A 20,940-nucleotide genomic window follows, 5' to 3' on the forward strand; every position below is an offset into this window, starting at 1 on the left:
AACATTCCCACGGGCCCCCAGCACTCACGGCCGTTTGGCGGCAGAGGGTCCCAGAGTTCCACCGCCCTGTGTGTGAAGCAATGCGTCCCGGTTGCACCCCAGATGACAGACACACACAGACACTAATGAAAGCTGGCAGTCGTAGCTCAGTGGGAGCACTCTCACTCGAGTCAGGGGGTCCTGGGTTCAAGTCCCACTTCAGAGACTTGCGCACATAATCGAGGCCAGGGCTGAGGGAGTGCTGCACTGTTGGAGGTGCCATCTTTCAGATGAGATGTTAAACTGAGAACCTGACTGCCCTCCCGGGTAGACGCAAAAGATCCCATGGCACTAGTTGAAGAGCAGGGGCGTTCTCCTCCATGTCCTGGCCAATATTTATCCCTCAACCAGCATCACAGATTATTTGGCCATTAGCATATTGCTGTTTCAGGGAGCTTGCTGTGTGCAAATTGGCCGTCGCGTTTCCTACATTAAAACAGTGACTACACTTCAAAAGGACTTCCTGAGGTTGTGAAAGGTGCTATGGAAATTACACACATTTATTGCAGGTTTTTTTGTTTATTCATTCATGGGATGTGGGCGTCACTGGCGAGGCCAGCATTTATTGCCCATCCCTAATTGCCCTCGAGAAGGTGGTGGTGAGCCGTCTTCTTGAACCGCTGCAGTCCGTGTGGTGATGGTACTCCCACAGTGCTGTTAGGGAGGGAGTTCCAGGATTTTGAATCAGTGACGATGAAGGAACGGCGATATATTTCCAAGTCAGGATGGTGTGTGACTTGGGAGGGGAACTTGGAGGTGGTGGTGTTCCCGTGCACCTGCTGCCCTTGTCCTTCTAGGTTGTAGAGGTTGCGGGTTTGGGAGGTGCTGCCGAAGAAGCCTTGGCGAGTTGCTGCAGTGCATCTTGAAGGTACACACTGCAGACACATTGTGCCAGTGGGACTAGAGTCCTGGCAGATCATATAACTAGGGCTGTAGAGACGGCTTTAAACTAACTAGTGGGGGGGGGGGGGGGGGGGGGAGGTTCCTAGAGAGCAAATAATAAAAATGACAACAGAGAAGGTCATAGACTTAGGTAGCAGTGGGGAAATTAAAAACCAGAGTGTGTCAGGAAGGGGCAGAAGGTATGGAGTAAAAGGTAAGGTAATAAAAAGGACAAAAGCAGGAACTAAGTGTCACAAAACATATTTGAAAGTTCTCTATCTGAATGCACGTAGCATTCGTAACAAAATAGACGAGTTAATGGCACAAATAACTACATATGGGTATGATCTTGTGGCCATTACAGAAACATGGCTGCAGGGTGACAATTAGGGTTGCAAAGGGGTGGAAAGTTTCTGGTAAATTTTCCACAGGAAGTTTAGCTTGGGAATTTTGCCCAAAAAAGCACATGCTAGCATAATATTGTTTTTTTTGTATTTATTTCTTTCCCCCCCAAAACAGGTCCTCTCTTAAAATTACTAACAGAGATGGAATCTTAATTATTAAGGAATTTCTTAATCAATATATGTTTATCTTCTTACTTGGCTTGTTTTAATAATTACAAGTTTTGTGTGTGACTGTGAACAAATGTGTCCTGATTGGTTGGATGAGTGGATGAGCGATTAGCTCCCTCTATTTGTAATATTTGCATATCGAATTGTGATTGGCCTGCAGGCATCTGTAAGACTGCTATAGTTTTTTTAAGATCCAGGTTAGGGGTCCTGAGGGAAGTCATTTTGTTTTCTGCTGATGTTGTGATGATGCAGTAAGTAAATCAGACTTTATACCAAATAAACCAGTTACTTGTTGAACTCTGTTGTCCTTCAATTTAAAATATACAAAATAATACACTATTGGTGATGTAGCGTCGTGTGTGTACAGGTCATGCTTCCATCACATGGAGCATCAGCAAAAATGTACTCACCCTGTTGCAATCGTGCTGATCGACCGCAGTTCGACACAGAGATGAATGCCCTTTATTTCTCTGCATAGAACAATGCCACGTTTACCGTCGGATGTGTGGAAGCATTTTACCCCAGGCATTAAAGATGGAAAGACTGTGTACATGTGCAAACACTGTAGAAAGCCATATGTAAAGAATGCCACAAAGATGCAGCAGCATTTATCCAACGATCTTGGATCACAAAAGGTCTTTGCAGTAGTTACTGACAATGCTACGAATATGAAGGCTGCTTGGGCTCAAGTGGAGGAGGCCTACCCTCATATTACGTCTATTGGGTGCGCAGCTCATGGGCTTAACCTGCTCCTCAAGGACATCATGGGTTTAAGAACCATAGAAGCACTGTACAAGAGAGCCAAGCAAGTTGTTAAATATGTCAGGGGAAAACAGGTAGTTGCAGCAACCTACAACTCCAAGCAAATGACAAAGAACAAGAACATCACACTGAAGCTGCCCAACAACACTAGATGGGGTGGTGTTGTCATAATGTACAACAGCCTTCTGGAGGGTAAGGAGTCACTGCAAGAAATGGCAATATCCCAGTCTGGGTATATGGAAACCACCATCAAGAAAATACTGCTGGATGATGTGTTTTGGGAGAGAGTGGTTAGCAGCCTTAAACTACTCTCACCAGTAGCATCTGCAATTGCTCAGATTGAAGGAGATGACGCTGTCTTGTCAGATGTTCTCAGGCTTTTTACTGATTTAAAAGAACAAATCAGCATTGCCCTCCCCACATCCCTGCTGCTCAAAGCAGAGGAGAAGGCAATTGTTCAATTCATACAGACGCGTCAAGAATTTTGTGTCAAGCCGATTCATGCTGCAGCATACATGCTGGACCCAAAGCATGTTGGGAGACCAATACTTTCTGGAGAACAGATCAACAGCGCTTACAGTGTGATTTCTACCCTCTCACACCATCTCAATCTGGATGTGGGCAAAGTTCTGGGAAGTCTGGCAAAGTTCTCTACCAAGCAAGGTCTTTGGAATGGGGATGGGATATGGGAATCATGCAAGCATATCAGTGCACATACCTGGTGGAAGGGACTTTGTGCATCCGAGGCCCTGTCACCTATTGCATCAGTGATACCCCAAATCCCACCTTCATCAGCGGCCTCTGAACGAAACTGGTCACTTTTTGGGAATACACATACAAAGGTGCGCAACAGGCTGACTAACAAGAGAGTGGAGAAACTGGTGGCTATCTGGGCGAACCTACAACTTATTGAGCCAGATACAGAAGTGTCCACCACACAGCTAGACACTGACACAGAGGAGGAAATGGACACGTCAGAGCCAGAGTCAGAGAATCAGGAGGAGTAGAAGACTCAGAAGACTCATGAGTAGAAGACTCAAAGGGACAAAATAAGGACAAATTACAGGCTAAATAAGCTGACGCTCTTTTTATTTTATTTTAGATGGGTCTTTTTTGTGGGGATTCAATAAAGTTCAAAATTATAACCTAAATAAAGTTTTGAAAGCCTGTTTTTATTTGTATCGAACAGTATGTCTATTTTGACGACAAAGATAATATAAGGGTCAGAGACAAAAACCATCAGTGTGCAAAAAAACTCAAAATTCCCAAAAATTCCCATGGAAAGTTTCCTCTTTTAAAAATTCCCAGAATTTTGCAACCCTAGTGACAATGCCTGGGAATTAAACATACCAGGTTATTTAACGATCAGGAAGGATGGGGAGGTGGGTGGCTGTGTTAATAAAGGAAGGAATCACTGTAATACAGAGAAATGATATTGGTCAAAAGATCAGGATAATGAAACAGTTTGGGTGGAGGTAAGGAATAATAAGGGGAAAAAAACACTAGTGGGCGTAGTCTATAGGCCTCCGAACAGTGGCAACTCTGTTGGACGGAGTATCAATCAGGATATAGTTGAGGCTTGTAATAAGGGAACATCTATAATTATGGGGGATTTTAACTATCATATTAATTGGACAAATCAAATTGGGCAGGGCTGCCTTGAGGATGAGTTCATTGAGTGTATTAGGGATGGGTTTCTTGAGCAGTATGTAACTGAACCGACCAGGGGGCAAGCAACCTTAGATCTGGTCTTGTGTAACGAGACAGGATTAATTAAAAATGTCCTAGTAAAGGATCCCCTTGGAATGAGTGACCATAACATGGTTGAATTCCATATTCAATTAGAGGGTGAGAAGGTTGGATCTCAAACAAGCGTGCTAAGCTTGAATAAAGGAGACTATGAAGGTATGAGAGCGGAATTGAGTAGAGTGGATTGGGAAAATAGATTAAAGGGTAAGACGATACATGATCAGTGGTGTACATTTAAGTAGTTATTTTACAACTTCCAAAAAATATATATTCCACTGAGAAGAAAAGGGTGTAAAAGAAAACAGCCATCCGTGGCTAAGTAAAGAAATTAAGGATAGTATACGACTAAAAACAAGGGCATATAAGGTAGCCAAATCTAGTGGGAGGATAGAGGATTGGGAAAACTTTAAAAGACAGCAAAAAATAACAAAAAGATTAAGAAAGGGAAGATAGATTATGAAAGTAAATTAGCAAAAAATATAAAAACAGATAGTAAGAGTTTTTATAGTTATATAAAAAGAAAAAGGGTGGCTAAAGTAAATGTTGGTCCCTTAGAGGATGAGACCGGGAAATTAATGGTGGGAAATATGGAGATGGCAAAAACACTGAATGAATATTTTATATCAGTCTTTACAGTAGAAGACACTAAGAATATCCCAACACTGGACAAACAGGGGGCTAAAGGGGGGGGGGAGGAGCTAAACACGATCAAAATCACTAAGGAAGTGGTACTCGGTAAAATAATGGGACTCAAGGCGGATAAATCACCTGGACCTGATGGCTTACATCCTAGGGTCTTGAGGGAAGTGGCGGTAGGGATTGTGGATGCATTGGTAATAATTTTCCCAAACTCCCTGGACTCGGCAAAGGTCCCGGCAGACTGGAAAACTGCTAATGTAACACCCTTATTTAAAAAGGGCAGTAGACAGAAGGCTGGAAACTATAGACCGGTTAGCCTAACATCTGTGGTAGGTGAAATTTTGGAGTCCATTATTAAGGAGACAGTAACAGGACATTTGGATAAACATAATTTAATAGGACAAAGTCAGCATGATTTTATGAAGGGGAAGTCATGTTTGACAAATTTGCTGGAGTTCTTTGAGGAAGTAACATATAGGGTGGATAAAGGGGAACCAGTGGACGTAGTGTATTTAGACTTCCAAAAGGCATTTGACAAGGTGCCACACAAAAGATTATTGTTTAAGATTAAAAAATCACGGGATTGGCGGGTAATATTCTGGCATGGATAGAGGATTGGCTATCTAACAGAAGGCAGAGAGTTGGGATAAATGGTTCATTCTCAGACTGGCAATCAGTAACTAGTGGTGTTCCGCAGGGGTCAGTGCTGGGACCCCAACTCTTTACAATCTATATTAACGATTTGGAGGAGGGGACCGAGTGTAACATATCAAAGTTTGCAGATGATACTAAGATGGGAGGGAAAGTAGTGAGTGAGGACATAAAAAACCTGCAAGGGGACATCGACAGGCTAAGTAAGTGGGCAGAGATTTGGCAGATGGAATACAGTACTAGAAAGTGTGAGGTTATGCACTTTGGCAGGAAAAATCGTAGAGCAAGTTATTATCTTAATGGCAAGAAACTGGAAAGTACTGAAGTACAAAGGGATCTGGGGGTCCTGGTGCACGAAACTCAAAAGGTTAGTATGCAGGTGCAGCAAGTGATTAAGAAGGCCAATGGAATGTTGGCTTTCATTGCTAGGGGGATAGAATATAAAAATAGGGAGGTATTGCTTCAGTTGTACAAGGTATTGGTGAGACCGCACCTGGAATACTGCGTACAGTTTTGGTGTCCATACTTAAGGACATACTTGCTCTCGAGTCAGTACAAAGAAGGTTCACTCGGTTAATCCCGGGGATGAGGGGATGGACATATGAGGAGAGGTTGAGTAGATTGGGACTCTACTCATTGGAGTTCAGAAGAATGAGAGGCGATCTTATTGAAACATATAAGATTGTGAAGGGGTTGGATCGGGTGGATGCGGGGAGGATGTTCCCGATGATGGATGAAACTAGAACTAGGGGGCATAGTCTTAGAATAAGGGGCTGCTCTTTCAAAACTGAGATGAGGAGGAACTACTTCACTCAGAGGGTGGTAGGTCCATGGAATATGCTGCCCCAAAAAGCTGTAGAAGCTACATCATTACATAAATTTAAAACAGAAATAGACAGTTTCCTAGAAGTAAAGGGAATTAAGGGTTACGGGGAGCGGGCAGGAATTTGGGCATGAGTCTAGGTTCGGATCGGTCATGGCCCTGTGGGTAGTGGAGCAGGCCCAGGGGCCGTGTAGCCTGATCCTGCTCCTATTTCGTGTGTCTAATTCTGTTAGATTCAGGAGATGGTTCTGTGATAGTAGATTGGCGGTTAGGATCAGATCAGCCATGATCTTATTGAATGGCGGAGCAGGCTCGATTGGCCTACTCCTGCTCCTATTTCTTATGTTCTTATGGTGGAGGGAGTGAATGTTTAAAGTGGTGGATGGGGTGCCAATCAAGCAGGCTGCTTTGTCCTGGATGGTGTTGAGTTTCTTGAGTGTTTTTGGAGCTGCACTCATCCAGGCAAGTGGAGAGTATTCCATCACACTCCTGATTTGTGCCTTGTAGATAGGCTTCGGGGAGTCAAGAGGTGAGGCACTCACGAGAAAATACCCAGCCTCTGACCTGCTCTTGTAACCACAGTATTTATGTGGCTGGTCCAGTTAAGTTTCTGGTCAATGGTGACCCCCAGGATGTTGATGGTGGGGGATTCGGCGATGGTAATGCTGTTGAATGTCAAGGGGCGGTGGTTAGACGCTCGCTTTTTGGAGATAGTCATTGCCTGGTACTTGTGTGGCACGAATGTTACTTGCCACTCATCAGCCCAAGCCTGAATGTCATCCTGGGTCTTGCTGCATGCGGGCATGGACTGCTTCATTATCTGAGGAGCTGCGAATGGCACTGAACACTGTGCAATCATCAGCGAACATCCCCACGTCTGACGTTATGATGGAGGGCAGGTCATTGATGAAGCAGCTGAAGGTGGTTGGGCCTAGGACACTGCCCTGAGGAACTCCTGCAGCGATGTCCTGGGGCTGTGATGATTGACCTCCAACCACCACCACCATCTTCCTTTGTGCTAGGTATGACTCCAGCCAGTGGAGCGTTTTCCCCCCGATTCCCATTGACTTCAGTTTTACTAGGGCTCCTTGATGCCACACTCAGTCAAATGCTGCCTTGATGTCAAGGGCAGTCACTCTCACCTCACCTCTAGAATTCAGCTCTTTTGTCCATGTTTGGACCAAGGCTGTAATAAGGTCTGGAGCCGAGTGGTCACGGAAAAACCCAAAACTGAGCATTGGTGAGCAGGTTATTGGTGAGTAAGTGCCGCTTGATAGCACTGTCGACGACACCTTCCATCATTTTGCTGATGATTGAGAGTAGACTGATGGGACAGTAATTGGCCGGATTGGATTTGTCCTGCTTTTTGTGGACAGGACATACCCGGGCAGTTTTCCCACATTGTCAGATAGATGCCAGTGTTGTAGCTGTACTGGAACAGCTTGGCTAGAGGCGCGGCTAGTTCTGGAGCACAAGTCTTCACCACGACAGCCGGGATGTTGTCAGAGCCCATAACCTTTGCTGTATCCAGTGCGCTCAGCCGTTTCTTGATATCACAAGTGAATTGAATTGGCTGAAGACGGCAGGGACCTCAGAAGGAGGCCGAAACTGATCAACCACTTGGCACTTCTGGCTGAAGATGGTTGCAAACGCTTCAGCCTTGTCTCTTACACGCGCATGCTGGGCTCCTCCATCATTGAGGATAGGGATGTTCATGGAAACTCCTCCTCCCGTTACTTGTTGAACTGTCCACCACCATTCACGACTGGATGCGGCAGGACTGCAGAGCTTTGATCTGATCCGTTGGTTGGGGAAAGAAAGACAGACTTACATTTATATAGCGCCTTTCACAACCACCGGACACTCCAAAGCGTTTTACAGCCAATGAAGTACTTTTGAAGTGTAGTCACTGTTGTAATGTAGGAAATGCGGCAGCCAGTTTGCGCACAGCAAGCTCCCACAAATAGCAATGTAATAATGACCAGATAATCAGTTTTTGTTATGTTGATTGAGGGATAAATATTGGCCAGGACACCGGGGATAACTCCCTGCTCTTCTTCGAAATAGTGCCACGGGATCTTTTACGTCCACCTGAGAGCAGAGATGGGGCCTTGGTTTAACGTCTCATCTGAAAGACTGTACTTCCGACAGTGCAGCACTCCCTCAGCACTGCACTGGAGTGTCAGCCTAGATTTTTGTGCTCGAGTCTCTGACTCAGCGCCAAGGGTGTTACCAACTGAGCCAGAGCTGACTCGCTTCGCTCTGGCTATAGCATGCTTCTGCTGTTTAGCACGCATGTAGTCCTATGTTGCAGCATCCCCAGGATGGCACGTCATTTTTAGGTACGCCTGGTGCTGCTTCTACACTCCTCATTGAAACAGGGTTGGTCCCCTGGCTTAATGGTAGAGTGAGGGATATGCCAGGCCATGAGGTTACAGATTGTGGTGGAATACAATTCTGCACCTGATGGCTCACAGCACCTCATGGATGCCCAGTTTTGAGCTGCAAAATCGGTTCTGAATCTATCCCATTTAGCACGGTGGTAGTGCCACACAACACGATGGAGGGTGTCCTCAGTGTGAAGACAGGACTTCGTCTCCACAATGACTGTGCGGTGGTCACTGCTACCAATGTGTTCATGGGCAGATGCATCTGCGACAGGTAGATTGGTGAGGACGAGGTCAAGTAGGTTTTTCCCCTCGTGTTGGTTCTCTCACCACCTGCCACAGGCCCAGACTGGCAGCTATGTCCTTCAGGACTCGGCCAGCTCGGTCAGCAGTGGTGCTACCGAGCCAATCTTTGTGCTGGACATTGAAGTTCCCCACCCAGAGTACATTCTGTGCCCTTGCTACCCTCAGTGCTTCAAGTGGTGTTCAACATGGAGGAATACTGATTCATCAGCTGAGGGAGGGCGGTAGGTGGTAATCAGCAGGAGGTTTCCTTGCCCATGCTTGACCTGGGGTCTGCAGTCAATGTTGAGGACTCCCAGGGCCACTCCCTCCCGACTATACCACTGTGCCACCTCTTCCGGTGAGTCTGTCCTGCCAGTGGAACAGGGCATACCCAGGGATGGTGATGGAGAAGTCTCGGACATTGGCTGAAAGGTATAATTCTGTGAGTATGACTATGTCAGGCTGCTGCTTGACTCGTCTCTGGGACAGCTCTCCCAATTTTGGCACAAGTCCCCAGATGTTGGTGAGGAGGACTTTGCAGGGTCGACTGGGCTGGGTGTGCCGTTGCCATGTCTGAAGCTGGTGCTGAGGTCGATGCCAGGTGGTCCGTCCGGTTTTATTATTATTGTTTTCTGTAGCGGTTTGGTACAACCGAGTGTCTTGCTCGGCCATTTCAGAGGGCAGTTAAGAGTCAACCACACTGCTGTGGGTCTGAAAGTCACTTATCAGCCAGACCGGGTAAGGACAGCAGATTTCCTTCCCTAAAGGACATTAGTGAACCAGATGGGTTTTTACGGCGGTTTCATGGACACCATGACTGATACTAGCTTTGTGCCTGGATGCAAGAACAGAATTAAAAACAGGCAACGAAAACCTAAATAGCCCCACAAAATGCAGCAAGCACCCCGCCCTGTACAGTCAGCATCACCAGTACTAGAGGAAGGGCTAGGGATCAGCAGAAGCAAACAGCCGATAAATAAACCAGTGGGTTCACAACAAAAAAACGCTGAGGAGTGATCCACAGTTCCCTACAGTATTTTAAGCAACTTGTGGTTTTGATCAGCACTGGCTGGGAATTCTCCAAGTTATTCCTGCTCCGCTGCACTTACAACTTGTATTTAAAAAGCATTTAACTTAGTAAAATGTCCCAAGGCGCTTCACAGCAGTATTATCAAACAAAATGTGACACCGAGCCACAGAAGGAGATATTAGGGTAGGTAACAAAATACCTACTTCTTTGGCCAAGGTTTTAAGAAGCATCTTAAAAGGAGGAAAGACAGGTGGAGAGGTGGAGACATTTAGGAGGAAATTCCAGAGCTTAGGGCCTCGGCAGCTGAATGCACGGCCACCAATGGTGGAGCGATTAAAATCGGGGATGCGCAAGAGACCAGAATTGGAGGAGCGCAGAGGTCGGAGGGTTGTGGGGCTGGAGGAGATTACAAAGATAGGGAGGGGCGAGGCCATGGAGGGATTTGAACACAAGGATGAGGATTTTAAAACTGAGATGTTGCCGTACCGGAAGCCACGGTAGGTCAGCGAGCACAGGGGTGATGGGTGAACGGGACTTGGTGCGATTTAGGACACGGGCAGCAGAGTCTTGGATGATCTGAAGTTTATGGAGTTTATCCAAGTTTGCCGACAATACAAAGATGGGAGGGAAAGCAGTGAGTGAGGAGGACATAAAAAACCTGCAAAAGGACATAGACAGGCTAAGTGAGTGGGCAGAGATTTGGCAGATGCAATATAATGTTGGAAAGTGTGAGGTTATGCACTTTGGCAGAAAAAATCAAAGAGCAAGTTATTATCTAAATGGAGAGAAACTGCAAAGTGCTACAGTACAAAGGGATCTGGGGGTCCTGGTGCATGAAACACAAAGTTAGTATGCAGGTGCAGCAGGTGATCAAGAAGGCCAATGGAATCTTGGCTTTTATTGCAAGGGGGATGGAGTATAAAAACAGGGAAGTCTTGCTGCAGTTATACAGGGTACTGGTGAGGCCACACCTGGAATACTGCGTGCAGTTTTGGTTTCCATATTTAAGAAAAGATATACTTGCTCTCGAGGCGGTTCAGAGAAGGTTCACTCGGTTGATTCCAGAGATGAGGGGGTTGACGTATGAGGAAAGGTTGAGTAGGTTGGGACTCTACTCATTGGAGTTCAGAAGAATGAGAGGCGATCTTATCGAAACATATAAGATTGTGAGGGGGCTTGATCGGGTGGATGCGGTGAGGATGTTTCCACTGATGGGTGAGACTAGAACTAGGGGGAATAATCTTAGAATAAGGGGCTGCCCTTTCAAAACTGAGATGAGGAGAAACTTCTTCACTCAGAGGGTAGTAAATCTATGGAATTTGCTACCCCAGAGAGCTGTGAAAGCTGCAACATTAAATAAATTTAAAATGGAGATAGACATTTTCCTAGCAGATAAGGGGATTAGGGGTTACGGGGAGAGGGCAGGGAAGTGGACGTGAGTCTAGATTCAGATCAGCCATGATCCTATTGAATGGCGGAGCAGGCCCGAGGGGCCGTATGGCCTACTCCTGCTCCTATTTCTTATGTTCTTATGTTATGAGGGTAAGGTATTGACTTGGATAGAGAACTGGTTGGCAGACAGGAAACAAAGAGTTGGAATAAACGGCTCTTTTTCCGAATGGCAGGCAGTGACTAGTGGGGTACCGCAGGGATCGGTCCTTGGACCCCAGCTATTTTCACAATATATATTAATGATCTAGACGAGGGAACTAGATGTAATATCTCCAAGTTTGCAGACGACACAAAGCTGGGTGGGTGTGTGTGCTGTGAGGAGGATGCAGAGAAACTCCAGTATGATTTGAACAGGTTGGGTGATTGGGCAGATGCATGGCAGATGCAGTATAATGTGGATAAATGCGAGGTTATCCACTTTGGTGGCAAAAACAGGAAGACAGATTATCTGAACAGCAATAGATTGGGAGAAGGGGAAGTGCAACGAGACCTGGGTGTCCTGGTGCACCAGTCGCTGAAGGTAAGCATGCAGGTGCAGCAGGCGGTTAAGAAGGCAAGTGGTATGTTGGCCTTCGTAGCAAGAGGATTTGAGTACAGGAACAAGGATGTCTTGCTGCAGTTGTATAGGGCCTTGGTGTGACCGCATCTGGAGTATTGTGTGCAGTTTTGGTCGCCTTATCTGAGGAAGGATGTTCTTGCCATGGAAGGAGTGCAGCAAAGATTCACCAGACTGATACCTGGGATGGCAGGAATGACGTATGAAGAGAGATTGAGCTTATACTCGCTGCAGTTTAGAAGAATGAGAGGGGATCTCATTGAAACTTATAAAATTCTAACAGGACAAGACAGACTAGATGCAGGAAGGATGTTCCCAATGGCAGGGGAGACCAGAACCAGGGGTCACAGTCTAAGGATAAGGGGTAAGCCATTTAGGACAGAGATGAGGAGGAATTTCTTCACCCAGAGAGTGGTGAATCTGTGGAATTCTCTACCACAGAAGGCAGTTAAGGCCAATTCATTAAATATATTCAAGAAGGAGTTAGATATATTTCTTAAGGCTAAAGGTATCAAGGGATATGGGGAGAAGGCAGGGACAGGGTGCTGAATTTGGATGATCAGCAATGATCTCATTGAATGGCGGAGCAGACTCGAGGGGCCGAATGGCTTACTCCTGCTATCTTCAATGTTTCTATGGTACAAGGTGGGAGGCTGGCAAAGTTATGGTGAACTCACGGTGCCGGAGCCAGAGCAGCTGTCAGGAAATTGCCGGCCTTTCATACGAAAAGACAAACTCACTTAGTCCTCCGATTATTTTGGTCGAAATCCAAATATTGACAAGGGAAGTGATGAGCTGGTAAAAGCATCCCATCCTTACACTGAGCGACCTCTGCCGATAGGGCTGTCGATGAAAGTAAACTTCAACGACTGAGTAAAATGCAAAAATAGACTAGGCAGTGACTCTCCCCATCCACCTCACCCACCCCATTTCAAGGGACAACCAAGGATCTCCAAATGCAACAAGAGTGGATGGTCCAGTAATGAATATTAATTGTTTCTATCACCAGAGTTGTCTTTGCATCCGCTATTAGTTAGGCAGTTTATCAAGAGAGGTGTGACTCATTTCACCTTTGAAACCAGTCAATGTAGAATCTCTCCACTGCAGAGCAACCTTGTCATCAGAGAACGTCTCCAAAATGCAGTTTGCAGAAACCACAAATTGAAATCAGAGATAAAATACAGGGCATGTTATGACATGAAATGACAGGGGTCAAACTAAGAGAGAATACAGGATGTTCTAAGATGGGTTTACAGTGTATGTATGTGAATGCACAGAATGTGGTAAACAAGGTAAGTTAGCTGCAAGCCACATGGGAATATGATGCTGTGGCAATAACTGAGACCTGGCTCAAAAAAGGGTTGGATTGGATATTAAATATTCCTGGTTATAAGGTGTTCAGGAAAGATAGGAGGTGGAGTGGCAGTATTGGTTAAGGAGAATGTTACAGTGCTGGAGAGGGAGGATGTCCTGGAGGGGTCAGGGACAGAATCTATATGGCTAGAGTTAAGAAATAACAGAGGTGCCATTACACTACTAGGTGTATTCTATAGACCACCAATTAGTGGGAAAGATATGGAGGAGCAAGTTTGCAGAGAAATTACAGAGAGGAGCAAGAACTACAGAGTAATAATGGGGGACTTCAACTATCCTAATAGAGTAAAGGGCAGAGAAGGATAAGAATTTCTGAAGTGTATTCAGGAGAACTTTCTTGATCAGTATGTTTCCAGCCCGACAAGGGAGGCGGCATTGCTGGCTCTGGTTCTGGGGAATGAGGTAGGTCAAGTGTCAGTAGGTGAACATTTTGGGAACAGTGATCATAGCATCATAAAGTTTAGATTAGCTATGGAAAAGGACAGTGTAAGGTTTGCAAAATTCTGCAGATTCCCTCAAACCAAGATTACCCCAAAGAGGAGATTGTTGGACTGTTTTAAAGAATGTTGGGCCAAAAAGGGGCTTAAAGTTAAAACCCCAGGATTTTGGTTATTTTAAAAGGGCATGTCCAGGCCTGTGGAAGGCTGCGACAAAGGAGTTGGGATGGGCCTCTGTAAAACAAACAGTTTGAGTATTGGCATAGGCCAAACTGCCTGGGAATGTTCTGGGCTGTCTCAGACATTTCACATAAATGACAAAAGGCCTACAGAAGAGCAGTTCCCACCAAAATTACAGAGCCATCAAGAGTATGCACAATGCAGTACATGCCACTGATCAACAAAAGGGACCCTGGCCCCAGCAGGAGAAGACAAAACGCACTAATCGGACCAAAGATTAAACAGTCATTTAAAGCCAATCTAGGTTTCGACGGACAATCCCGAAACCAGTTAAATAAATGGAACCAATCAATGTTAAATTTTTGGGCGGGCTCGTTAACAATGAACCGAAACTGATTTGGCGGGCAGATAAGCAGGCCTCAATTAGTATAAACTAAAGACCTGTCTCCACAAGAAATCAGTTCGACGAGTTCGATCAGTTCGAACAGTTCAGCAGAAGGAGTTCAACAGAAAGTTCAACCAGTTCGAGAAGAAAGGAGAGACCCATCGTTCAAGTTTAAAACACCATCGAAACTTGGCGGTTTCAGAAGCAAGCATCTGGAAGCAGTTCTCTCTCTCTCGAAGAAGAAGTACTGTAACACATCATCGGACACCTTGCAGCACCAAGGGCCCCACGAAACCAACAACCAAATATTACCAGAAGCCAACCAGGTAATACTGGGCCACCGCGACCAACAAGAAACCGAAGATCTGCAAGTTTTCCCACTCTACAAACTATTCCTGCGTTTGGTGAACATTATCCCTGGTCCTTTAGAGTCCAACTTAGCTAGTAAGTTGGGATTGGGAGGGGTGAAGTATTTGTCTACTGTAATTTTTCCCTCGTGTATGTCGAAGTGTTTCCCCATTTTGTTAGAGTGTTAAGATTATTCTATTGTATAGTATTTTTCCTTCTCAAATAAAAACCAAAGTTCTTGTATCAAATTCAGTTCCAGAATCACACAGAATCCCCACAGTGCAGATAGAGGCCATTTCGGCCCATCGAGCCTGCACCGACACATATCCCACCCTATCCCCGTAACCCCACGTATTTAATCCCCTAACACTAAGGGTCAATTTATCATAGCCAAATCAACCTAACCCGCACATCTTTGGACTGTGGGAGGAAACCGGAGCACCCGGAGGAAACCCACGCAGACACAGGAAGAATGTGCAAACTCCACACAGACAGTCGCCCGAGGCCAGATTTGAACCCGGGTCCCTGGCGCTGTGAGGCAACAGTGCTAACCACTATGCCACCGTGTCTGCTGCAATGGACTGCCTTTAAAGGGGAAATAGTTCAGGTACAGTTGAAGTACATTCCCACTGGGGGGGAAAGGCAGGGCAACTAAATTCAGAGCTCCCTCGAGCCTGCTCCGCCACACGCCCCCCTCGAGCCTGCTCCGCCACACGGCCCCTCGAGCCTGCTCCGCCACACGGCCCCTCGAGCCTGCTCCGCCACACGCCCCCCTCGAGCCTGCTCCGCCACACGCCCCCCTCGAGCCTGCTCCGCCACACGGCCCCTCGAGCCTGCTCCGCCACACGGCCCCTCGAGCCTGCTCCGCCACACGGCCCCTCGAGCCTGCTCCGCCACACGGCCCCTCGAGCCTGCTCCGCCACACGGCTCCGCCATTCAATAAGATCATGGCTGATCATCGACCTCAATTCCACTTTCCAAAAATCTATCGATCTCAGCCTTGAATATACTCCGATTCAGCATCCACAGCCCTCTGGGGTAGAGAATTCCAAAGATTCACAACCCTCAGTGAAGAAATTCCTCATCTCAGTCTTAAATGGCCGACCCCTTCACCTAGTGCCCCAGAGTTCTCGACTCTCCAGCCGGGGCAACAGCCTCTCAGCATCTACCCTGTCAATCCCCCTCAGAATCTGAAGGACAGAATCTACAGTTGTCCTGGTGAGTGCTTTCAGTTGGATGTACTGCAGAAAAAGACACATTAATGAAACTCAACTGACAACGCAGAGCAGGAAAGGTTGCCTCTAAAAGCAGTCGCCAGTGAGACAGAGACCACAGAACTTGCTGAGTGACAAAACCAAGGCAGGCACACTCCAACCAATGACTGGCGGCTTCAATACCTTTTTGAAAGTTATTGAATCTGCTTCCACCGCCCTTTCAGGCAGCACATTCCAGATCATAACTCACTGTGTAAAAAAAAAAAATTCTCATCTCATCTCTGGTTCTATTGCCAATTATCTGAAATCGGTGTCCTCTGGTTATCCATCCTCCTGCCACCGGAAACAGTTTCTCCTTATTTACTCTATCAAAACCCTTCCTGATTCTGAACACCTCTATTAAATCGCCCCTTAACCGTCTCTGCTCCAAGGACAACAATCTGAGCTTCTCCAGTCTCTCCACATAACTGAAGTCCCTCATCCCTGGTACCATTCTAGTAAATCTCCTCTGCACCCTCTCCAAGGCCATGACATCCTTCCTAAAGTGTGATGCCCAGAATTGGACACAATACTCCAGCCTAACCACTGATTTCTAGCATCACTTCCTTGCTTTTGTACTCTATGCCTCTATTTATAAAGCCAATCATCCCACTTCTCAACTTGTCCTGCCACCTTCAGAGACTTGTGTACGTCCACCCCCGGGTCTCTCTTCCTGCACCCACTTTAACATTGTACCATTGAGTTTATATTGCAGCTCCTCATTCTTCCAACCAAAATACATCACTTCACACTATTGCATTAAATTTCATCTGACACGTGTCTGCCCATTTCCCCAGTCTGTCTCTGTCCTCCTGAAGTCTGTTGCTATCCTCCTCACCGTTTACTACATTTCCGAGTTTCGTGTCATCTGCAGACTTTGAAATGATGCCCTGTATACCCAAGTCAGGTTATTGATACTCATCAGAAAGAGCAGTGGTCCTAATACCGACCCCTGGGTGACACCACTGTATCCTTCCCTCCAGTCTGAAAAACAACCGCTCACCGCTACTCTCTGCTTTCTGTCCCGGAGCCAATTTTGTATCCATCTGCCTTTAACAAATCAGTGCTGGCTGCCATTTAACCCATAGTCATAGAGTAATACAGCACAGATAGAGGCCCTTCGGCCCATCGTGTCCATGCCGGCCATCAAGCCCTGTCTAATCTAATCCCATATTCCAGCATTTGGCCCGTAGCCTTGTATGCTATGGCATTTCAAATGCTCATCCAAATGCTTCTTAAATGTTGTGAGGGTTTCTGCCTCCACAACCCTTTCAGGCAGTGAGTTCCAGACTCCAACCACCCTCTGGGTGAAAAAGTTCTTTCTCAAATCCCCTCTAAACCTCCCTCCCTTTACCTTGAATCTATGCCCCCTAGTTATTGACCCCTCTACTAAGGGGAAAAGCTCCTCAGCATCCATCCTATCTATGCCCCTCACAATTTTGTACACCTCAATCATGTCCCCCCTCAGCCTCCTCTGCTCCAAGGAAAACAAACCCAATCTGCCCAGTCTCTCTTCATAGCTGAAGCGCTCCAGCCCTGGTAACATCCTGGTGAACCTCCTCTGCACCCTCTCTAACGCGATCACATCTTTCCTGTAGTGTGGCGACCAGAACTGCACACAGTATTCCAGCTGTGGCCTAACCAGTGTTTTATACAGCTCCATCATAACCTCCTTGCTCTTATATTCTATGCCTCGGCTAATGAAGGCAAGTATCCCATATGCCTTTTTTACCACCTTATCCACCTGTTCCGCCGCCTTCAGGGATCTGTGTACCTGCACACCCAGATCCCTCTGACCCTCCGTCTTGCCTAGGGTCTTACCATTCATTGTGTATTCCCTTGCCTTGTTAGACCCCCCAAAGTGCATCACCTCGCACTTTTCCGGGTTAAATTCCATTTGCCACTGTTCCGCCCATCTGACCAACCCATCTATATCGTTCTGCAGACTGAGGCTACCCTCCTCGCTATTTACCACCCTACCAATTTTAGTATCATCCGCGAATTTACTGATCATACCCTTTACATTCATATCCAAGTCATTAATGTAGACCACAAACAGCAAGGGACCCAGCACCGATCCCTGTGGTACCCCACTGGCCACAGGTTTCCAGTCACAAAAACAACCTTCGACCATCACCCTCTGCCTTCTGCCACTAAGCCAGTTTTGTATCCAATGTGCCAAGGCACCCTGGATTCCATGGGCTCTTACCTTCTTGACCAGTCTCCTGTGCGGGACTTTATCGAAGGCCTTACTGAAATCCATGTATACCACATCCACTGCGTTACCCTCATCCACACATTATAGTGCATCTGCCACGTATCCGCCCATTCCCCCAACCTGTCCAAATCGCATTGTAGCCTCCTGACATCCTCATCAGAGCCCACCCCTCCTCCTAGTTTAGTGTAGTCAGCGAATTTGGAAATATTGCATCCAATTCCCTGATCCAGATCATTTATATATATTGTGAACAGCTGGGGTCCCAGGACAGATCCTTGCGGCACCCCGCTGGTCACTGCCTGCCACTCCGAAAACGAGCCGTTTATTCCAACTCTCTGTTTTCTATCCGCCAGCCAGTTCTCTATCCACGTTAATACTTTGCCCCCAATCCCATGAGCCTTAATTTTGCATGATAATCTTTTGTGTGGAACCTTATCGAAGGCTTTCTGGAAGTCAAGGTACACCACATCCACTGGCTCTCCCCCATCTATTTTACCAGTTACTTCCTCAAAAAATTCCAGCAGATTAGTCAAACACGATTTACCCTTTGTAAATCCATGTTGACTCTGTCCGATCCTTTCCCCATTTGTCAAGTGCTCCGCTATTTTATCCTTAATAATGGACTCTAGCATTTTGCCCACAACCGATGTAAGGCTTACTGGTCTATAATTCCCTGCTTTCTCTCTACCCCCCTTTTTAAATATTGGGGTAACATTAGCTACCCTCCAATCCACGGGTACTGTTCCCGAGTCAATGGAGTTCCGGAAGATGATCCTTAGAGCATCTGCTATCTCCAGGGCCACCTCCTTAAGTACCCTAGGATGTAGTTTATCAGGCCCCGGGGATTTGTCGGCCTTCAGTCCCCTCCTGTAGTCTTAAGGCTAAAGGGATCAAGGGATATGGGGAGAAGGCAGGGACAGGGTACGGAGTTTGGATGATCAGCCATGATCTCATTGAATGGCGGAGCAGGCTCGAGGGGCCGAATGGCCTACTCCTGCTCCTATCTTCTATGTTTCTATGTCACATGCTCTGTGGAGGTCATGCAATGCATTATATCCTATCTATCCTATCTAGTTACCTGCTCTGTGGCGGTCAGGCAGTGTTATATTCTATATATTCATTGGTGACCTGCTGTGGCAGTGTATATCATATACATTCTACACAGGCACCTGTCCGATGGCCACCAGGCAGTGTACTATATCCTATATATTAGGACACACCCTACAGATTCTATAGGTTTACCTGCACATGGCCGTCAGACGAGATTATATCCGGTGTGTTCTATACAAGTACGTGTCCTATATATTTTAGAGCATAGCCTATAGATTCTAAGCATTTACTTGCCCAGTTGCCATCAGGAAGTGCAACGTAGCCTATATATTTTACAGTATATCAGATTATATGTTTATTATCTGTCTGGTGGTCAGACAGTGCAACAGATACTATACATTTGGAAGCACCTCCTATAGATTCTACACGTTTATCAACCCGGAAGTGGTCGGACAGTGTAATATATTCTACACATACATATACAAGTAGCTCTTGCGGATGTTGCCGGTTTACCTGCTCGGTGGCGGTGGGGCAGTACGCCATGAGGACGATGGTGGTGCAGACGTTGAGGGCCAGGCCGGTGATGGTGATGACATTGGGCGCCACCCAGAGCGGCAGGCGGCGGACCAGCCACTCCCACCACACCTGCATCAGCGGCTCCAGCATCGAGGCCCCGGCGCTCCGGTACCGGTGCTCCTCCAGGCGCTTCAGCTGCTGCCGGGACAGGGGCTGCTGCAACAGGGCGCGGAGACCCAGGCCGAGCCCGGGGCCTGCACTCCGGCTCGCCAGGCTCCCGCGGCCCGGCCGGAGGGCGGCAGCAGTCGGCTCCGGGCTCCCCTCCCCGCCGTCACTCCGCCGCGCCGGCCGCCGCTGCGCGCTCATGGAGCCGGCGCTCGGTCACTCGCAACCGCAGGGCCCACTCTCTCCGGGCTCCGGGCCTCGCTCTCTCCGGGCCTCACTCACTGCCGGGCTCCGGGCCTCGCCCCCCACTCACTGCCGGGCCTCGCCCCCAACTCACTGCTGGGCTCCGGGCCTCGCCCCCCGCTCACTGCTGGGCTCCGGGCCTCGCCCCCAACTCACTGCTGGGCTCCGGGCCTCGCCCCCAACTCACTGCTGGGCTCCGGGCCTCACTCACTGCCGGGCTCCAGGACTCCCCGTTCGTTACCGTTTCCCTGGACACAGGCCTCCGCCCCGGAAACACTCCCCGCGGGTCAACCGGTCGGCCCCGGAAGTGACGGACTTAAGCCGGGGCCAGACACTAAGCACGTGGCAGAATGTGTCAGGGACTGGGGCCATCAAACTAGGGGTATCAGGGATTGGGAGCATCAGACTGGGGGTAACAGGGCCTGGGGCATCAGACTGGGGGTAACAGGGCCTGGGGCATCAGACTGGGGGTAACAGGGCCTGGGGCATCAGACTGGGGGTAACAGGGCCTGGGGGCTTCAGACTGGGGGTATCAGGGATTGGGGGCATCAGACTGGGGGTATCAGGGATTGGGCGCATCAGACTGGGGGTAGCAGGGCCTGGGGGCATCAGACTGGGGGTAGCAGGGCCTGGGGGCATCAGACTGGGGAGAGCAGCGCCTGGGGGCATCAGACTGGGGTTAGCAGGGCCTGGGGGGCATCAGACTGGGCGTATCAGGGATTGGGGGCATCAGACTGGGGGTAGCTGAGCCTGGGGGGCATCAGACTGGGCGTATCAGGGATTGTGGGCATCAGACTCGGGGTATCAGGCACTGGGGGCATCAGACGGGGTATCAGGGATTGGGGGCATCAGACAGGGTATCAGGGATTGGGGGCATCAGACTGGGGGTATCGGATTGGGGGCATCAGATATGGGGTATCAGGGCCTGGGGGTATCAGGCACTG

At 47.8% G+C, this 20,940-nt stretch overlaps 1 protein-coding gene across 2 annotated transcripts in view; it reads right to left on the reverse strand.

The window, feature by feature from the left end:
- Nucleotides 1–20,305, reverse strand: part of LOC147105383 (choline/ethanolaminephosphotransferase 1-like) — a 55,372-nt gene extending 35,067 nt beyond the window's left edge. For both annotated transcript variants that reach the window (XM_086011682.1, XM_086011683.1), the window contains exon 1: nt 19,586–20,305. In XM_086011682.1, the coding sequence (XP_085867808.1) occupies nt 19,586–19,954 (369 nt within the window). In that variant the 5' untranslated portion in view covers nt 19,955–20,305. The remainder of the gene's footprint in view (nt 1–19,585) is intronic.
- Nucleotides 20,306–20,940: the final 635 nt, after the last annotated feature.

This window comes from Somniosus microcephalus, chromosome 18, assembly GCF_052327205.1.
Source record: "Somniosus microcephalus isolate GS21.2 chromosome 18, FLI_Smic_1.0, whole genome shotgun sequence".
NCBI classification, from domain to species: Eukaryota; Metazoa; Chordata; class Chondrichthyes; order Squaliformes; family Somniosidae; genus Somniosus; species Somniosus microcephalus.